We start from the raw sequence: 21,121 nt of genomic DNA on the forward strand, positions 1-21,121 counted from the left end.
TATTTTTGGGAGCACATCACAGGGTGTGTTTATGATGTGAGGCTGAATCTTCCACTCCAATTAAGCATGCCAAAATGTGTTCCACAGCAGACCGCAGCAGAGTTATGGATGAGCAATCACTCTCACAATGCCTGACCCTGTGTGCTAATTAGTTATGGCATTAAAAAAACATGAGCCAAGCTAGGAGTTGGGCAGAAATGACATGCCTTTTGTCTAGGAATCCTCATATTAACACCTTGGTATCGTGTGTAGTTGGCTTTCCTTCTCCTTATGAAACCATGAACTTGCAATTGTGTTATTTAAACAATATGTTAACATACTCTATTCTGCTATTTGTTTAACTGATTATTATGTTAAACACATTTAAACTCTATGCAATCATTCGTCTTTCTTTGACGCAATCATTAAGGCATAAAGACGCCCTGGAAAGAACTTTTCTTGAATGCACGTCATTTAATGTAATTTATCATAAGTGGAAAAAACACAACCCGACTCTCTTCAGAAAGCAGCATTCAAAATCGTATTTTAATTTGTATATTTACTCCATAAACATTATTACAAAACTCAGCAAGTTACCAATATTACATTATCACCATACAGGCTTGATCACAAATATTTAAAACCTTTGCAACAGTTACAACAAAAACAAACAAAACAAAAAAAAATTATACTCAAATAATTTACATGAAAATCTATAAAACAGCAAATTCTTCACAAATGAGATTTTTTTGCAAGTAATTTTTTCTTTGCTTATTTGTGTTTTGCACAGTAACACAACACTCTCACAACAAGATCATGGTCTTATTACAAAACTTCCAACAAAATGTAAATATTTCTAGTTTTCTGTCAATACTTTCATATTTTGGTTTTTAAAACCAGAAACTTGTCGTTGTATATCCTTTCCACTGCCTGTAGAGGCGCATAAAAGGTTACTCACACACACAAATACTTCACAGCACTTTCTAAGAAAAATATACACTTACAAAATATGTTACAAATTGGCACACAAAAAATATACAAGATTTTGTAGTGTCAAGAGTTCATTAAGATCCTTTCTGGTGACTCTAGACAGTATATATAAAGCTCGGTATTCTTTTAATGAAAAGACCAAAGTAATTTCAAATAATTTCATTGAATCATGGTGTGAACACATCAAACATAAAATAACAATATAATATACATTCATAAAGAGGGTTAGGTACCTTATGTATTTTGCATTTCTTTTTTGTTATCTCTGGGAAAATGAAATAAAACCAAAAAAAACGAATTGTCAACTTTCTTAGCACCATTAACATGAGGCAGCTCAACAGTGGCACATCAAAAAGAAAAAAAAGAAACAAAGAAAATGACAATTATGAACACAGAAAAGTACATTCAATTTGACAATAGGCAGAAATGAGTGAAGGCAGACTAAGTGTGGCGCTTTCCTTCAGCAGCTTGTCTTGGACCTAACCCTGATACACTAGTGACAAAGGAACAACCAAAATAGTATGGCACAGAGAGAGAAAATAATAAACATGGACAGAACAGTTTGATTATGATTCTTGCCTTTCTGCAAGAGATCCATCCCCCATCCTCCTGTGCTTCAGAATTACCATAGCCAAAGTGACAAGGCTTTTTTCATAAATCAAGTGTCGATATGTTGGCACATCTTCATGCAGTTGTAGTTAATTAGTGCTCGGTTTAAACAGATATTGGAGAAGGAAATTAAAGGCATACAGTCTAGGAAGATTGAAAGGAGATTTGTAGTTAAAATATGCAGCAAAAAGTGATTGTATTGGCTCTGTATTTCTATTCTCAAGAAATTGCTATTGGTAGTATGAATGCATATAGTATTAAATTAATCTATAAAACATTTTGTATGGTACTGCTACCATACAGTGTATCTGAATTACAATATCCATTTAATGTAGTATGTCTTAATAGTATTTCTTTATTTTTTTTATTTTGAAAAATGTACATAATCGCATACGCTTGTTGCAATAGGGTGACATTAAAATTGCCTTTTGTTACAAACATTATGATAGTCTTGTTTTCCATCAATTTACAACTGATTATATGGATTCAGAACCCATTTTACTATGGATGTTCGGATGTGATATGAGCAAATATGACCAGACTGTAATTCATATGACTGGTTTGGGGACCTTTTGCTTCTATTGACATTATATGATTCATACATGAAAGAAATAGAGACCAAATTAACTTGTTATATAACGACTACTATATTCATTAAACAAATTTCTATCCAAAATAACAAATCAGGCAGTAAAATAACAGAAATTTCATGCGGAGTAAAAATGTAAAGACACTTCCTTTCATTAATATTACTGATTCCATTCTCACCTTTTATGCATTCACATGAAATCTGACTGCAGAGAACATTATGTCATGATTGCATTTACCGTTAATGCCTGCATTGACAAATAAGTTTATAAGTCGCCTTTCATTTCAAGTGCCCCCCACCCCCCACCCCCTGCAAAAACTCTGCGGTTCTCCTGTCGGTCCAGCCCCATTACCCTTTTCATCTTCCATCACAGTAGCCTTCAAAATAATAATAATCTCTCTTTAACCCTTTTTAAGCTACTCAGAGCCAGGCAGATGTCAAGGTAAACTGAATTTGGCAAACAACGAGAGGGAAAGAAGAATTCAGAGTCTTTCTGTTTTGGTTTAGTGAGTGGCTTTTTACCACTGACAGCTTGGTTGGTGCCTTTCGCCAGAGGTGAGAAAAGTCCAAAATGAAGGAGCGGCAAGTCACTATCAGGATATTCTGACCCGAGCAGCCAATATTCAAATGGATAAAAAAGAGGAATAGCCAATATTCACACATATATAAGAGGTCATTTACACAGCATTGTTACTTTTGGCACATTGATTTTAAGATAATAATTCTTTTTTTCTTTTTTTTTTGCAAATATTGCATGTCCCTGTACATCAACATTGACAAAAATACTCTTTTGTAGGAGCTTTTGTGAATTGGCAAACATTATCCTGTAAATTTAGATCAACAGTTGGTCTTTAAACTCCAGAAAAGAAAAGCTTGATAAAAAACAAAACAAAATGGGGAGTCATTGCAACATTGAGAGAAGAAAAAGAAGGCTCAAGACAATGTTTGATATGTCATCGATTACAAAATGGTCCCATCCTGTTGAAAATATGTCTTGGGCTCAAACAAGGCTCATTACTTGTCGTTTCCCCTCTTGAAATAAGCCAGGCAGTGTATGAAGGACGGCAACAACAGGACATCCATTTTCTGCATACAAAAACAGATGAGGAGGAGGGGTGCGTAGATGTCACTCAATGCATTTGTTTTAAATAGCTACATCTTTAGGGGAAAAGGGGGGAATAAATACATAATTCAGGGCAGCTAATTTTGCTGAGAAATACAAAAACAAAAGTTCTTCAAAAAGGCGACAGAACTGTTTTTTCAAGGCTCATTATTCTTTTTTTCAGACAAAAAATAAAACTGAAACAACTATAGGAACAACCAAAGCAGAAACAACAAAAGCAAGAAAAATGCAGCCATGGTCATTTCAAATCTCAATCAAGCTTGACACAATCACTCAATAGGTAGTTTGCAAAGTACAAGAAGTTTTTCTCATGCAGATAATAATTTCCTCTTCAGGGGTTAAAAGGTAGTGGGGGGTAATCAGGGGGAACGTAGAAGTCATGCAGCTCTGGCATAGCATCAGTGTAGGTATGCTTGGGGAGGGGAGGCTGAGCAGGTAAGGGGGGGGGTAGGTGAGCAGTGGGGGGGGGGGGGGGGGGGGGGGCTGGGGGATTGGGGGGTGGGAGCTTGGGTGGGGTGGGAGGGGGTGTTGGGTGCAACAGCAGTCAATAACAAAATATTACCTCAGTGTCTCAAAAGAGGCCATCAGAGCTATGTCCTTATTTGGGTCTCTCTCAGCTCGCTTCCCTTTCAGTGTCTCAATCCGAGGGAACTTTGCACTGGTCTTGTGGCGGTACAACTTTTTGTGTGCAGGCCCAGGGTTAATAAAGTTAGGCTTGTCAAACATATTACAGCCCAGAGCAAGTTGGGGGAATAAGGGGTGGGACGGATTGAATTTGGCCTGGTTTTTGCCTCCCTTTCCCCCAGCCTTTCTCCCTCTGCCAGCCCCTGTTAGGAGGGCTCCTTTTTTCTTCAGGTCAGCCTCTGTGCCTGCCAAGATTTTCAGGGTCTTTAGGTTGAGGCTATTAGCCTCAGGGGTTATACAGGCCTCAGCCATTGGGTCCCATAATGGCTCAATGGAGGCCATCATGAATCTCTGGACTTCGGCCATGCCAGAGACAATGTTGGACAGAATGTTGGAGGGTTCCTCAAATTCTCTCTGGTCATCTCCTACCAGACTGTTGTTCTCTGACCATCCGGTGCCAGACCAGTCACCAGTGCTGCTACTGTCAGTTAGGCCTGTGCCACAACCACCAGCTTGATTCTTTGCAGCCTTACCCTCTAACATGGCCTTGATCTTTTTGGTGGAGCGAGAGTTCTGTTTGGGAGCTTTGACCTTTTCTGTCTTGGTGGCTTTAGGAGCCCGGCTCTTCTTAGGGCCTTGACCTGCAGGGGTTTGTTTGTAACTGCCTTTTTTCTTTGTCTTTGTGCTTTTCATACCATTCATCTCAGTGGTATGTTCATCAAAATCTGTACTAACCAACACCTTTTTATCTAAACCTAAGCCTCCCTCGCTGTTAAAGTGTTGCAGTGTGAACTGGCCATCTTCAGCCGTATACGGGCCACTGTGCTCCTGCTGCTGAATAACATCACCGTTCCACTTCACCTCCCTACTGTTGTCCAGTGTTGAATCATTTCCCTCCTGATATTCCCCAGCTTTCCCCGTCATCTTTATCTCACGCCACACCACCTGGGGTGACAGATTGGGGGTCTCGGGGGGGGAGAGCTCTGACAGTGACGAGTGCCTAAATTTGTCAGGGGTGAAGTTGGAGATGTCTAGTAGGTCTGAAGACTCCCTGAGAGGGGTGAGGGCATCCAAACTCTGCTGAATCACCACTTTTGGACTGCAGTGTGCTAAGAAGTTGTCTCGGCCCTCTTCCTCACCCTCACGCTCGCAGGACTTGAGGCTCAGGGAGCTGTAATTGCTGGAGGAGGCTGACAGAGAGCCCACTGAGTCATAGCTGATGAGCCTGCCATTGTCTGTGCACAGTGATCCTCTCTGATATTGCACCTGGCCATCCAGAGCAGCAGGCTGACACACTTGCATATCTGCCCCGGGCTGCAGTCCAGCCTCGGCTAGGTATCTCTTTTCGTAAAGCAGCCTGTCAGCCTCAGAACTCAGTTGGTTATAGTTGGATACGGGCAAGCTGTCATTCAAGGGTAATGTAGCAGGGCAGTTGTTGGGTAAAATGGGAGTTTCGTTGGTGTCAGGCCCAAAGCTCTGGCCGTGGCTGGGGCAAAGCTGAGGATGCCACATCTGGGAAAAGTTAGGGCAGTTTTGGGGTGACTGTTGGAGCTCTGACTCCGAGGGAGGAGAGAGGACGCAGCTCTGAGCGAGCTGCATTGAAGTAAACTGTTTCTCCTCTAGGGACGTACCCAGAGGATATTGCTGCCTCGAGGGTTGTTGGGGGAAATAAGAGATGGCCGCTCCACCGGACGAGTCTGTGCCGTCTAACAGGGTCTGCAGGTAGCCCCCGGGGATGACAGACACCCCGTCCTCCACCTCCTCTGATGATCTCGCTTTGTCGGGGGAGCAAGTTGAGGAAACAAAAGGAAATTTCTCCTCAGTTGTGTTATTAGTGGCAGAGGTGTCAGAGAAATGGGTGCTGACTGTGTTTGAGCTTGCCTCGCCTAACCCTGCGGTAGGGCCCTCAATCTGTGCCACAGTGGCAAATGCATCCATTACATTTGTCACACTCCTCCCCTCCTCTCCCTCAGCTGCTTTCATTTTCATGCTCCTCAGTCGGGCTTCACTTTTAAATTTCCTTATCCTGCCTGTTGCATTTCCTCCCAGTCTCGCCTCCCTCTCTTCCCTCTCCTGGGAGCGACTCTTGGCTGTGACTGCCTGTGCAATGGCGTTAGAGTCTAATGTGAGTGGGAAGGTGGGGGCTTCAATTACTCCTGCTAGGTCCATGGGGGTGGTCTCCTCTTTAGTGACACCTTGATCAGAGGGACAGGAGCCCGGTGTTGTTGCTGATTGCTCCACTGTGTGAATCCTCTGAACCTTAAGCCTATTTGCAATCTTATATTTTCTTTTGGGGTGACTGGAATTGAATGGGCGATGATGGCGTCCATTTAGATGGAAACTGCGTTGCCGTTTATCTCTGGCAGCCAGCTTAAGCTGCTCCTCTCTTTTCCTTTGCCTCTCTTGCCAGAAATTCTTTAGAGGAGCCAATGTTTCATACTTGCTCACTGAGTCTGCGTTTAAGCTCACACTATCTTCCACAGGATCCATTCTTCCCAATTTCACTGACATGTGTTTCTCTCCTTTAAACCGGTTGATGATAATGTACTTGATGACTACGGGGGGCTCTTTACGGCAGGATTTCCGGCGTTTCTTGGGACACCAGTCTACGTCCTCCTCTTCCTTTTGACCTGATGGTGCCTTTTCTTTCTTCTCTGTGTTTTTCTCACTCTCAATTGAGTCAACATCATATAGGTAGTCATCACTGTATCGGACCTTCCTTTTGGAGCGCAAGCCATAGTTGAGAGGATTGGAGGGGCTTAAAAACCGTCTGGAGTGGCCTTTCTTTATTTTGCCTTCCTGCAGGGTGTCTGAAGAAGAGCCGGTGCAGGAACTGTCATCGCTATACTCGCCCGACTCCTCGGTGGAGTTGAAGTCCAGTAGGTAGTTTACTTTAGGGGTGGACATGGGTGAGCCTTGGGAGCCATCGAGGGGACTTCCACTACTGCAGTCCCCGGCTTTCTCCTCCTGCTCGGCCACGAGTATGAGGTCTTCCGATTTTGGCGGGTGCTTCTCTGCACCCCTTTTTGGCACCGCCACTCCCTCTTCCTTTTTGCCACAATTGGCCAGGACACTGGGGAAGAAGTTGAACTGGGTCTCCTCCTGGAGAACATTTGTTTTCTCCCTCATGTTGTCCTGGAAAGACTCGTAGCGAATCTTTAGGGAACAAACATCGCTGCTTAAAGTGGAGTCATCGTCCTCATCATCAAATAGGTTATCGACATCCTCCTCTGAGAAGAGGTTCACTGACAGTTCATTCTTGGAGCACAGGTCCAGGAGCTCCATCTTGCTCTCACTGATGAAAGACTCAAAATAGCCCCAATCCTGACCGGCATTAGCTAACAGAACCTCCTCTCCATTCACCTTGTCCAGTAACAACCCCTCATATAGATTCTTTGTGGTTGCATCATCTTCTGGGTCATCACAGTCTGTTATTTTGTCCCCGTCCCCTCTCTTGCCCTCGCCAGGGGCTTTAGGCAGGGGGAAGTTGAGGAGCTGATCAGAAAGGAGCTGTTCTCCATAGTGGCTACCTGCTTCCCCAGCATGGCTCAGGCACTGGATGCTTATGTTGTTGATGTCCGAGAAGTCCTCTCGACCCACATCGCCTATCCTCACACTTAATCCAGGCTCGGGGTCGGGGTTGGTGGTAGGGTCATGGGGGGTTTCGTGGATGGAGTTATGGTCTGTGGTCTCAATGAAACAGCCAAGGCAGGTTCGGCTAGGCTGTAGAAGACACTCGTCTGTCAGGACCGAGACAGTGCCAGGCTCCATCATTGTGGATGACAGGGGCAGGGAAACAGGCAGTGGTAGGGTGGGCTTGTGGGGATCTTCCGTTGGGACCCAGGAACTTATGGCCGGCCTAGGAAGCGAGGAGGGAATCGGGGTGCCGTGCACGTGAGGGGCTAAAGGTTGAACCTCATGGGCTAGAGGGCAGGGGACCAAAGTCAGGCTCAGAGAGGATTCAGTGTCAAGGGGCAGGGGGAGGATGGGGGATGCAGGTGTGGACCTCTGGTGGGTGGGGTAGATCCTCTGCGATGTCCCTGCGGCAGGGGGTGGAGAGGAGGGGGGATGAGAAGCATCAACGAGTCCACCGAGCCTCAGTCCTCCACTCTGATCACATAGTCCTATAGGATAAACAAGAACAAGGTTTCAGTTTGTATGCTCTCAATAAACATCATAGTATGAACTTAAAGTAAAATATTCCCTTTTGAGTGGACAACCAAAGTTGCTCACTTCATGCCTTAAACAATGAAAGTGCATCGCTCATTATGTTCTGTTTTTTTTCTCATCACAAGAAAAACATTGTAGTAACGTTTATAGAACCCCTTTATTGAATAAAGTTATGTTTTATTCAGACTTAAATGTATTCAGATTCACAAATGAACATATTGAGTGTAATGCACAAATCACATAAGCTGGTTATAATGAACGGTGACATAATGTTTATTAAAGGAGACCCTGAACACATGGACAAAACTGTGTTACACTCATATTTAAAGCAGTCATTTTAGCTAATTAGTCAACGCTTTTATTCAAATATGATTTGATTTCAGAAACTGGATGGATTAACTGTAAAATCTAAATACAAAGTGCCTTCTGGCACAACAACATGCAATACGGCTAATTGGTGTCGTCCTGCTGAACTCCTTCTCACCATGTTATTCTCAACATATTATCTATGTGCTAGCAAACGTGGCATTACAAAAGAACATATATTTACCAAGAATGTCCACGACAATAGCTTAGTAACGACTCCATTGAATGTCAGGTTAATGTCCTACAGGTTTGGCATAGTACAATGTGCTAATCAGCTAAAGAGATCCAGTAGATGAGCGACTATCGCAAGCCACAGAAGCTTGCTTGCTTGCTTGCTTGCAGCAGCAGCAACAGAACCATCCGGCAAATAGCTTTGTTTGCTGTGCATAATTAGATGACAGCAGCGGAGGCAGGTACATACACATGGGACACGACAGGCCCATATGTTGGAGACTGTATAACCCATATCATCTATACCCTGCCTCTCCTAACACTCTCAGCCACACAGCTCATGCGTTTATCTTACAGGGCCGGCAAGTGTGAAAAAAATTCACTAAAGTGGGTTATTTGTCACCACAATTAATGCATTATCATAGGTTAATGACAACAACGTTCACCCATTTTAGAGTGGATGTGATCACTCACCGGAGTGCTTGAGGGGGTTAACTACTTTGACATATACTACATTCAACATGGCCGCACCACTAAAAGTAAGCAAAGCCTGGAACACGGCTACAATTTGAGAGTGATTTAACAAGGTAATGACATTTCTGAGAGCCGGTCTCAGTAGGTCTGAATCCTGAAGACACACACCGGAGCGAAGCCGTATGCCGACTAAGATCTCACAATAGCACTCCTATCATACTTAATGAAGGAAACCTCTGGAGAAATAAGCATCTCCCTTTTTTTTTCCTCCACAGAGAACAGTAATGGCAGCAACTGCTGAGCGGCTGCAGAATGACGCAGGGAGGGCTTTGTGACTGGTTACCTTTGAGGCTTTCTGCCACTAGGACCACGCAGCCAAACGCCACAGTATTGACACATGTTCTCTCAGGCGAGACTCAGGAAGGACATCTTTTGTCTTTGCTCTATTCAACGAACATGGTTTCAATACGCGTCACTTTAACACAACAAGCAGAAAATGAAACTGTGGGTAGAGGTGGCTAACCCTGACGGAATATTTAACAAAAAGGATGCATTTCCCCTTTTGTGTGATTGAAGAGAAATGGACTTATTGGAAGTAAAAATAATCATGGTATTGGTTTTCCTTGTGCAAGTATATTGTGTAAGACTGGGCATCAAATCTAATAATCGTCTCCTTTGCAGCATCAGCATCTGTTCCAGACAGCAGCTAGGCTACAGCTTGACTGAAATAAAAAAGAAAAGAAAACTAAAGCAATGATCTTTCTATTTTTTCTCCGATGCTTGCCAAGTCGGGACCAAGGTTTGCCCAAACATTCAGAACCACCTTGAAACTCTGCACTCAAATTGCACAATGTGTTACCTTAGGGTTTTCAATGGCCGAACAATCTACCCTATCCAGTTGGTGTGTGTGTGTCCTCGCATCGACTGTTTTTGTATCTGGTGTCTCTGTGAACAGTATTTTGTTTGTGTGTGTTTGAGAGCGCATACACGTGTGTGTGTGTGTGTGTGTGTGTGTGTTTGTGTGTGTGTGTGTGTGTGTGTGTGTGTGTGTGTATGCAAATGTGAGTGTGTGTGTGTGTGTACGTGTGTGTGTGTGTGTGTGTGTGTGTTTGTGTGTGTGTGTTTAAGTGAGAGAATGATAGAGTGTGAGTATGTTTGGGGGGTATAGTGTTATCGAGAGGCCATCTGTCACCAGCTGGACCATTAGCTCTTCAGCTGTTCTCTATGTGCCTCAGATCCGTCAGTCAGACAGGTACACACACACACACTAACACAGACACACACACACACACACACACACACACACACACACACACACACAAAAAAAGGGATCTCACAGCACAGCCGATACGACAAATTGGCATAACGGGTCAAAAGGGGATAAGAGGGACCGACATTTATAGATAAGCCTCAGCAAGATCCATTTAACCTCGCAGGAAACACTGCTGTACGATTCCCATGCACTGCTTCTTGCCACCCCGACCCTTGTCTCCCTTGAAACGACACGCTACACGCGGTTTAAGGACAATCTCATCTCCAGACGCACCTCTCATTTTGCAATTGCAACCATAAGGAGAGAGAGATGCTGTGGAAACACGAGTTGGATCCGACACATCCGAGGAACCCTGGCACAGACCTCCAGCGCTGAGCATATGGTGGGACTCTGGCTGCTGGCAGGTGGTGGTGATCACCCATAACCCCAGGCCTGCCTAGCCCAGCCATGCTAGACACAGTCTGACCAATGTCGAACTAGACCCTGCTGAACCAGGCCACCCCACCCGGGTTAAGACGCCGAGGTCTGTGGCGGCTCTGTTGGACTGAACGCGGTGTGACGGGAACCTGCTCCCACCTGAGGTAAAGGCACTATCAGTTCTCTCAGCAAGCCAACGCCCAGGGATGTGTACACACACACACACACACACACACACACACACACACACACACACACACACACACACAAACATATGGAGAGAGGCAAGCTGGCAACTGTAGCCCATCTAATGGTTTGTCAGATCCCCCCTACCCACGCACACACACAAACACACACTTGCATGCATACTCACATAACCTTAAAAATGTGTGTGCGCGCACGCTCACGCACACACACACACACACACACACACACACACACACACACAAACAGACAGAAACACCAGTTCTCCCGCATGCATGCTCACACATTCACACACAAATATGTGTTAGCAAACACTCATGCACACACAGACAGAGTCTTGTTCACATGCCCGAACTCAAACTTTTTCATGTTTATTTGCACCTGACCACAATAATGGAATATATTTAAAAAAACGATCATTAGGGGTTTTATGTGAATTGAGGATTATGTATAACCTGCCATTCATTTAATGCAACATATTGCTCATGTCATTCCCTATTTACAAAAAGCTCCAACATATCAAACGATTTAATGAATCTGAATCATTTCTTTAGGACACCCCATATATTTTTCCTCAGCCCATGTTCGCCAATTCTCTCTTGTTATTCTCGCCATCTGCTTGACTTCTGAGAAACCTGCTCCTTAGCAATGCTACACGTCTAATTTACCCAGGCTGCCGTTAGTCTAGCCTCGTGCTGCCTTCTCCCCCACCTTCCCTCTCTGACAATGGATGAATGGAGTGTGAGGAGAATGAGTGGGGTGGGGGAGAGGTAGAGGTTAAGACCGTACTGCTAGTTCACATTAAGTGGTGAGTAACCGTGCTATGATTCATAGCTGCCTGCCATTGAGAGGTGGCCTATTGCTGTTCAACCAAGCCCATTTCAACCTCTATTCTCATTTGTTTTTATTCCTCCCATCTTTGTGTTAATCTCTGTCTCCATCTTCCCTCACCCAGCACTCCCCCCTCCTTCACGGGGGGGGGGGGGGGGGGGGGGGGGGGCAAGAAGGACCCCCCCCCCCCCCCTGTTCCCCATAAGAGAAGCAGGGCTGGACTGGGGAGATAAACCCGAGCTAAGGAACAACTGGCCCCGGGGCAGGGATGGAAGCTCTGGGACCTGGGAAGGAAGGTAGAGACAACAGGGGGCGCTAGGGAGTGGCTGACTCCAGGCTTAGCAGAGAGGCATCACAGGGATTTTCAGCCAGTGACGGTGGAGAGTCTATAACCGGATCGACTGCCACAGCGTCTAATCCACTGATACACACCGCAGCAGAGCGTTACCCGGCTTCCCGTCGAGGCTGATCCACACTGGCCCTCTATGTGACAGCGAGCTGTGTGCTTGCGATCTGTACCCTGGTCCTGTGTGCAATTATTTTGCTTGTACTTTGTTTCCTTAAAAAATTAAGTGTTTTGGGCGTGGTGGAGAGGAGACACCGGTCACCATTCCTTTTGTTAAATGTGTGAAGCCGACGAAACATACGCCATAAGTTTGACGACAATTGAGGAGAGGATTAGCATTTGTTAAAGAAAAACCTTTTCATTGTCAAACACTTTCAACACAAAAAAAGACACCCTCCACCCCTATCTTTTAAAAAGAGCTTAAGAAAAATATGCCCAGAAATCAAATTCCACAGTACTTAGCATTAATGATTGTCTATTCAAATGTTCCTGTGCTTTGTCAATTCAGTTTTATTAGTCTTTCATTTGTTCGGATTAGAGTATTAATAATTCTTTAAATTGAGTTTTCTTTGCCTTTTCCAACAAAGAGGCTGAATGGATTAGTTTTCAATAAGATATAAGAAAATTATTGCTGAGCAAAGAAGGAAGGCTTCATTGCCAAATCAAATGTAAAAGTAACAACAAGAAAAAGCTGAGAATGGGAGGATAAAATCTTCTCACCTGTGTTCTCCACTAGATCGACATCCTCTGGTTGTGTTGTCTTCACGTTAAATGTGAGACCGCTGACTGTTAGTACATCCATCAAAACGGCTTAACATTCTACCGCCTATGCAGCATTTCGGCAGACCCACCTGTGGAAAGAGGCAGGGGAAGAAAAGAAAAAAGAAAGGTATAGACAGAAGACAAAGGAAGAAAGGAGAGTTGGATAAATGGGAGTAAAAGCGAGAACCTGCCATGTCTGTTTGTGTGATGAGCGCCTTGTGTGTAATGAAGAATGAACACAAAAATGCAAAATAGAAAAAGGTCAGTCAAATGAAAATAATAATTGAGGGAGACGAGGGATAGATACAAATATATGCCACATAACAGTCCTATGAAAAAGCTCCGAAAATCATATATAGATGTCGGAAGGGGCTCGCGGGGAGGCAAACAATCTCTCATTTCTGCTCTAATTGTAAGACAGATTCTTGTCTTAGATTAATTTCAACACTGCCAACCAATAAAGTACACAAAGATTCCCTGCAGAGATCGCTATGGCAACTGTATGCCACACTATCCTATTTTAAGCTTCATTTAACATTTATAGCAGAGTTGTTAACCTATGAGAACCTTACATAGGAGGCTGCGAGCATATTTGTTTATCGTAATTAGCTGCACTCCCCCGTTCTAACTAGGAGAAGCATGGAGACCCCACCCGGTCCAAAGACGCCAGATGAGAGAGACCTGCGAACGATGACAGTACTTTTTATTGTTGCCCTGCAACAATATGTTGCGGGGGGGGGGGGGTAATTGGTATCCGAGCCCTTCGTGTACATGAAGCAGCAGTAACCCAATAGACTGTTAGAGGATAAAACATGTTGCTGTACTTAGCAAAGGGAGAGAAAAGGGGAGGGAGGGGCGATGTAGTGAGAACGTAGGGTGAGCTCGTAGGTGTAGACTGGTAGAAAAAAAAGAAAGACATCTCATTAATCAAAAAAGTGATGCGTAGAAACACAGGAAAGAGGATTCGTGAAACATTTTGTAAATTATTCGACGCGCTGGCCGCGGCGGCAGTCATGGGTGTGGCCTGATGACCACGAACGCCTGCTTTTCTTTCTCTCCCCCCCACCCCGCATGCCCATCAGCATGTCTACCTGCTCTGTTTGCGTGGTGTTTGATCTGTCCTCGTCTATCTGCGGTCGGGGGATGACAAATGATCCAAGAGAGGGGCTGTAATAAAACAGAGGCATCTCTCTCTCCTCGGCACGCCGAAAATTCATCGCTAGGAGCGACTGGACCAACCGCGGACAACACGACGGAGAGACAGCCAGCTTCGGGCCGCAAACAAAACAAGAGCCATCTACCTTATCCCTTCCCCAGTCCCCTTCCCCATGTCCTCGCCTCCAGGTTTCATTAGCCCGCCGTCGGCCCGAGCGGTGGGAGGGAGGAGAGCTTCCTGCGGGGAACCCCTGGTTCGCTGTGTGCCGCGAACGCCGGAGTCACCGGATAATTGCCTCCTAAACCAATTGCGTCTGCCGCTCGTGTGCTGCTGCCCCCACCCCACACCACCAGGACTATGGCTGATGTCCGGGTCACACTTAACGGCTCCTTCGACGCCGCGGCCCCTCTGTAAATAGATGCCGGCGAACATATGTACGTATCAATGTATACGTCGCTACCCTTCACCCCATTCTGCTTTACGTATGTATGTGGCAAATCGGACACATTTGATATTCCTTCCAACAACTACCACGGGCTCTTTGAGGCTGGGGGCTCGAGGAAGTGGCCGGCTATCCATAAGAGCGGCAAAGTAATGAGCAGTGCACCAGAGGCAGTCACACAGCGACAGGTTCACTCACACCACACAGCGGGCTGCTTGTCGAGGCCCTGCCTCAACACGAGCGGCCGCCGCCGCCGCCGCCGCCGCCGGAAGATGTGCAGCAGGGGCAGTGTGTTTGTGTGCATGTGTGTGTTTGTGAGTATATGAATGTGTGTATGTGCGCGTGTGCGCATGTGTGTGTGAGTACATCAGTGTGTGTGTGTGCTTGTGTGTGTATACGTGCGTGTGTGTGCTTGCGTGTCTGAGTGTGCGCGTGCGTGCATGTGTGTTTGTGCTTGCCTGCGTGTGTGTGTGTGTGCGTGAGTATGTGCGTGTGTGTCTGTGTGTGCATGCGTGTGCTAGTGGGCTTGTGTGTGTGTGTGTGTGTGTGTGTTTCTGCGTGTGCGTTTGTGTGTGGGTGGGTGTATACGTGTTAGACAAGGCCCCAAGGCTGACCAACCACAGCATCAGCGTCCGCTGGCAGGAGCTGCACATACAAACACAGGGAGGTGGGGGGGACGGGGTGAGAGAGAGAGAGAGAGAGAGAGGGAGAGAGGGAGAGAGAGAGAGAGCCAAAGCCAAACGTTCCACAGGCTCCCTATAACACACTCAGCCCCCCCCCCCCCCATCCCACCCTCCTTTCGATGCCTCAAATGTGTTTATTTTCACATTATTCATGATTTTCCCGTACATGCTCTCTCGCCCTCTCTCTCTCTCTCTCTCTCTCCCTCTCTCTCTCTCTCTTTTTCTTATTTCCTCTTCCCTCTCCTCCGACCCCCAGCCCCGCGCTCTGTCAGAATCCAACGAGGGGGGCCATTTCAATAATGAAGACGGACTAACTGCAATAGCCAGTGCACATAAATCGGAGCTACAGCCAACAAGCATGTCCAATTTACCAAGCGGTTAGGCCCGGCCGTCTGCACTGGGTAGTGCGGCTTTAAGGGGAAGGAGAGGCTGCCGCCAGCAAGGTCCGCGGGCAGACCCCCGGTTCATCCATCCACAACATTGATACTCCTGCACCGCACATTAGCCAGGAACATAATGGCCGGCCGTGCACTGCGCTCACGCGCGTTCAGCAGGTGTAGGGGAAAACGTTTGGTCCTTCTGACCCCTTCCATTGTTTTCTGGCAGACCGGCCCACTGTTCTGTTCCCGGCAGGCAGGCGCGTCGTTAGACCTGGGCATTCGAGGCTATAGCCCCGGATCTTTTGGGAATAGCCCCGGATCGCTGTGCCGTCAAAAAAAACATAATGATGAAAATAGCCCCGTAGAGTTTACTTCTTTGTGGTTGCATTACCAGCAGCCACAGATGCAACATTGTAGCGAGTGAAAACCGCAAAATTCTGACGCGTCCATATATGGGCAGATTTAGAATAATTTGTTGCAAAATGTTGCAAATTCTACGTCGTATTCTTACTTCTCTATGCATAGCGCATCTCGTCGATATTGCTGTTTCGTGCTGCTAGCCTTTTAGAGAGATCAGAGTGTTGAGAAGGACAGTAATAAAATATCTTTGGTAAGATGGATATAAGAAGAGAGACCCGCAGTGAATTCAACCCGGTCCACTTGACATTGGGTTGGTGCATGACAGTGGTACCGTAAAACGTCAATAGCCCGGGATTTGATTTGTTTCTATCACTGAACTTTCGAACAAAACTCTTGCTCAGCAACGATGGGAAATTCTATCAAATGCATTATTTAAACCAGTATTAATATTACCGTACATGTTTACCAGGCAATCGAATAACGCCTGCACACACACACACGCACGCACGCACGCACGCACACGCAGAGTGGTAATCGGGAGAGTTGGGAGAATTCCCTGTGGGCCGTTAACGTTTCGGGGGGCGCCAGGCCGACGTCGCAACCAATTCGATTTTGTCTAGAGGGGAGTAAATGAGCGCCCCCTCCCGAAGTGGTACAGCCCAGGTCGGCCTTGAACTGCGATTGGTCAGAAAGACGTAACAGCTAATGACAACATTGAACTCTCATGCAGGCTCGAACAGAGTGACACACAAACACACACACACACACATTTAAGGAGTTTTTCACCAGCTCCGTATCGAGCTTGTTCCACGCTTCAAGCACCCAGGCTACTAGTATGCTGCGAGCTGGGGCTCTCATGTCCCCCCTGCGGTGTATTCCTTGTCCGCATCCCCTGCCATCCAGTTGTCATAAGATTCATGCAGACTGGTTTTGAACGGCTGATTCCATGGATGTACTTTGCGTGTGCCGTGTTTTCCCGCCGATGTGGCGAAGCTGTATGGTTATGCTGTTGAGAGCTTAAATAAATGCACTATATAAGTTGACTATGAACAATTATTGAAGTTTAACATTTTGTTCAGCAAATTTGACAACTGACAGATGCAATATTGTAGCCAGTGAAAACCGCAAAATTCTGACTTGTACGTTTATTTAGAATCATTTGTTGCAAAATGTTGCAAATTTGATTCTCCATGCAAAGCCCATCACGTCGATATTGTTGTTTAGTGCTGCTCTAGTTTGCACAGATTCAGGAGACCCGCAGTGAATTCAACCCGGTCCACTTGACATCGGGTAGGCGCAAGACAGTGTTTATTTAGCTACAGGCTTTTCTAATGTCTCATTTTGGCTGCTGGTGTATGTGGTGCACTTTCCTATCCTTAACGTAAACATTAACCTACTCAGTAGGCCTGCCCCAATATGAGTCAGACATGACGATTTGTTTTTCCTTTACTTCTCAAACTACGTGACAATTGCATGTTCATCAGCCCGATTTTTTCAAATTTTCTCGGGGGAGAAACCCCCAGACCCCCGTTTAAAAAGGACTCTGGGCTTCTGGGCTACAGCCCCGGATGTTTTCAATTGCTAGCAACGCTCCTGCCGGCAGGAAACAGAAATAGCGACAAAAGGAGAGCTGGGCGAAAGCACAGAATGATATAGGTTTTTATGTATCCTTTTTTTTTAATCTCCCTCTTATTTTTTAAATCCTCGGTGACCTCCTTGGCGGGGCTGGCGTTAACGCATCTACCTCTGAATAACAAGATAAGAACATGTTTACTCTGCTTCTGTATGGCACTTATCAGCCCGCTTCATCTAATTCCTACAAGTCTCTTCTGCAGAGCCGCCGCAATCTACCCCGAACCCCGATACGAAAACCGGCAGGAAAAGCAAAAGGAAAAGCACGGCAAAAGCTTGTTCGCCTGTGGTGGCGTTCTGATGGTGTTGATGGTGGCGATGGTGTTGTGGACGTGGGGTGGAGGAAACACACCCAGCTCCGTGCGCTGGCAGGGTATGGACATACAAAGCGCTCCATTGTGGGAACAGCAGGATGGAGGCAGGGGCCAGGGGATAGATCTCCACAGAAGGCTACTCTCCAACAGAGTAGGGCCCATCAGGGGGTGGGGTCGTGGGTGCACTGATCCCCTCACACCGAGCTGGAAAGGCAGCAAAGGGCTCCTTAACAGAGCAGGTGTATGGTTTCAGAAGCACTTCCCCTGGCTGCAGCAGGCAGCTCCCTTCAGGGCTAAACCCGCTTCTTTTGCACATGTCCTGGCGTCACACGATTCACCCCTTACTATTACCTCTGGGTAATATACACCAGATGGTGATACCGTGTGGGAAGCAAATGAATCAGGGTCGGCTATTTAAAATCCCTTTGGTGGCGTTGTTGTTTTTTCTACAGTCTTGGCACACATGTACCCGACCACCTAAAGAAATGGAATATACACTTGGACGCTTGACGTGAACAAAAAAACACTGTGTGCATTCACACAAAAAGAGAGAGACGGAGAGTGATAGAGAAGGCTAGAGAGAGAGAGGGCTAGAGAGAGAGAGAGAGAGAGAGAGAGAGAGAGAGACAGAGAGAGAGAGACAGAGAGAGAGGGGGGCGGAGAGAGAGAGAGGGGATGGGAAGTAAATGTATAAATCATGTGAATATCGGAACGCAATATTTACCGAATGACAATACAGATTGTATCGGCACCAAACATTAGAATATTGCATCGTGTGTGTGTGTGTGTGTGTGTGTGTGTGTCTGGTGTGTATGTTTATTCTGCACCTAAAATGCTGCGGACGAACAAAAGCCTCTTCTTTCTCTCATTTTCTCTCACCATTCCTCTCTCCGTGCATCTCTGTCTCTGCTGCTATCTATCGCACAAACGTCCCCATTGTTCAGTCGAAGGTTAGCACAGCATTGAAAAAGCTATCCTCTGCTCAGCTGAGAGCTCAAAGGACTTGGCTCCCACCTTGTTCCAGTGTTTAGTTTCAGCTACCAACTCCGCCTTCCAAAACTAACATTCAGGCCGCTGTTGTGGTAACGGCACGCTACTTGGTATCTGCAATGACGGTTGACAAGTGGGCACATGAAAGCTCCCTATATATGAACCGAGAGAGAGAGAGAGAGAGAGAGAGAGAAAACCCTTATCCTTTTTTATATTATTTCAACAGTGCCCACTCCTGTTGGCCTTCTCTGATAGCTTGTTTGATGCTGGTTTTTGATCCCAAAAATCCCTCTCACCCCCCCCCCCCCCCCCCCCCCCCATCCCCCCGACATGGCAAGATAGGTGATGGTGAAGATACGCTGCCACTGCTCCAAATAAACATTGGCAATCACCAGGCAGAGGAGATGCCCAGGATACCCAGGCAGCTGATAGACAGAGATACAGTACCATTTAGGATTACAGAGTGGGATCCTTATCGCTGGCCAGCAGCTCAACATTTCGCTGCGCAGCATTGCGAAGGACACGTATCTGCAGCAACTGTTCAGTTTGGGGAGGGGATGGATGGGGGGAGCGCTTTATGTTTTCACTAATAGATGCTGGGGGAGACAATCGCATTGCTGGAAGCCATTGAGTGAAATGGATTAGTTACCACAGTTACTTTTTCACACTAATACTACAAGGAGAGAAACACTGGGTAAAGTGCGTTGAAGAGAAGCAGAAGTTTAAAAGTGTAAGATCAGGATTAGGATGAATGATGATGTATTCTAACGAGTTAATGAGTCAACGACACCATGGGCCCAGCTGTTAACATCTGCACCAGAGTAGATGACATCTGCAGCTTTCCGAGTTTGAGAAAGCTTGTTCAAAAGCATATTAAAATATGCTACAATACCATTGTAATAATGCCGCGTGTTTGCACAGTAATATCGTATGAGACTGTCAAATCTCATTTTCATTAAAATCACTATCCATATGGCTCCTATCCAAAAAAAACAAAGCCATAAAAACGACAACAAACACATTGCAGCTGTACTACCGACCACCTCCTGTCGCGTCAAATCATCACACGCCCAATCACAACACAGTGTGGACGCCTGGGACGTCGTCTTTAGCTTGCCAGTGCGTCTGCGAGGCAGAGGACCGCCGTGCGCCTCTCTGTCGTCTCTCCATGTATAACACGAGGCAGCCGCTGAAGGACAGAGAGGAGGGATGAAGGCCGACGCCAACGCAGGCAATAGGTGAGGTGTTAAAAGTTGATTAGACTGTAAAAGGTCACCGAGGCTGGCCTCATCAGCTGTCCCAGTGGAGTGCAGGAGGGAGCTGTGCGATGCAGCATTGCTGCTAATGAGACGCACTAGGCTGTCCGCGCGATAGCATATGGATACAGTTTGCCTATTTTCTGCTGCTGTGTACTATTACGTTGCGTTGAGATTGCGATGGTTGTTATGGGCAAAAAGACACCAATTTCCAGGTGTTAGACATTGTATCTTGGCAATGGAGCGTGAATAATCTATTGCGGTCGGAAAGATTAGAGATGCACCATTCGCTCATTCGATGGCCGATGTTAATTGTGCGAATAGAAAGCGCAGAAATGAATGCAGGTGCACAAAAACACAAGGCCAAGGCTCTGCTTGTGGAAATTTTTCACATTTCAGAATCATCTGCTCATTTGAACAAATGTATGAGTCCACCCACATACAGCATTCTCTCTCTGACTCTTGCAGGGTCAGTCTTACTATTGTGTATTTAATGAGACTCTGCACAACTCCTGCTCTGAATGCACACGCACGCGCACACACAAACACACACTACAGCATACACACTAGCGCTACAAACACACCTAAATACACACACATACTTACACAAACACACACACACAATTTACAAAGACACAGTCACACAACTAGAAAAACAGGAGTGAGGCAAACAGACGCACACCATACAATCACACAAAAACACTTAAAAAGACTCACACACACACACACACACAAACACGCAAAGGCATTCATTGACTCGCATAGAACATAGAAACATGACTCGCATAGAAGTAACTCACTGTCACACACTGGAAGGCAGATGTGCAGTGCACGGATGCAAACAATGGAAGGCACATCTTCTACTCCACCCAGCAAACACATGCTGATAGATCGAGATCGTAGATCGTGGTTGAGCAACTGTTTAGCCGAATAAATCAAGGCTCTAGAAAACCACCCACCAAAGCGAAACCCAAAACCAC

At 46.0% G+C, this 21,121-nt stretch overlaps 1 protein-coding gene across 1 annotated transcript; it reads right to left on the reverse strand.

Moving 5' to 3' along the window:
• Window positions 1-3,848: 3,848 nt before the first annotated feature.
• nexmifb (neurite extension and migration factor b) lies at window positions 3,849-12,968 on the reverse strand (the record flags this gene model as incomplete). Its single annotated transcript, XM_079745241.1, has 2 exons — window positions 3,849-8,038; window positions 12,887-12,968. 2 exons carry the CDS (start codon window positions 12,966-12,968, stop codon window positions 3,849-3,851), a joined length of 4,272 nt encoding a protein of 1,423 aa, XP_079601367.1.
• Window positions 12,969-21,121: the final 8,153 nt, after the last annotated feature.

Source organism: Pollachius pollachius (assembly GCF_949987615.1).
Source record: "Pollachius pollachius genome assembly, chromosome: 10".
Taxonomy (NCBI): Eukaryota; Metazoa; Chordata; class Actinopteri; order Gadiformes; family Gadidae; genus Pollachius; species Pollachius pollachius.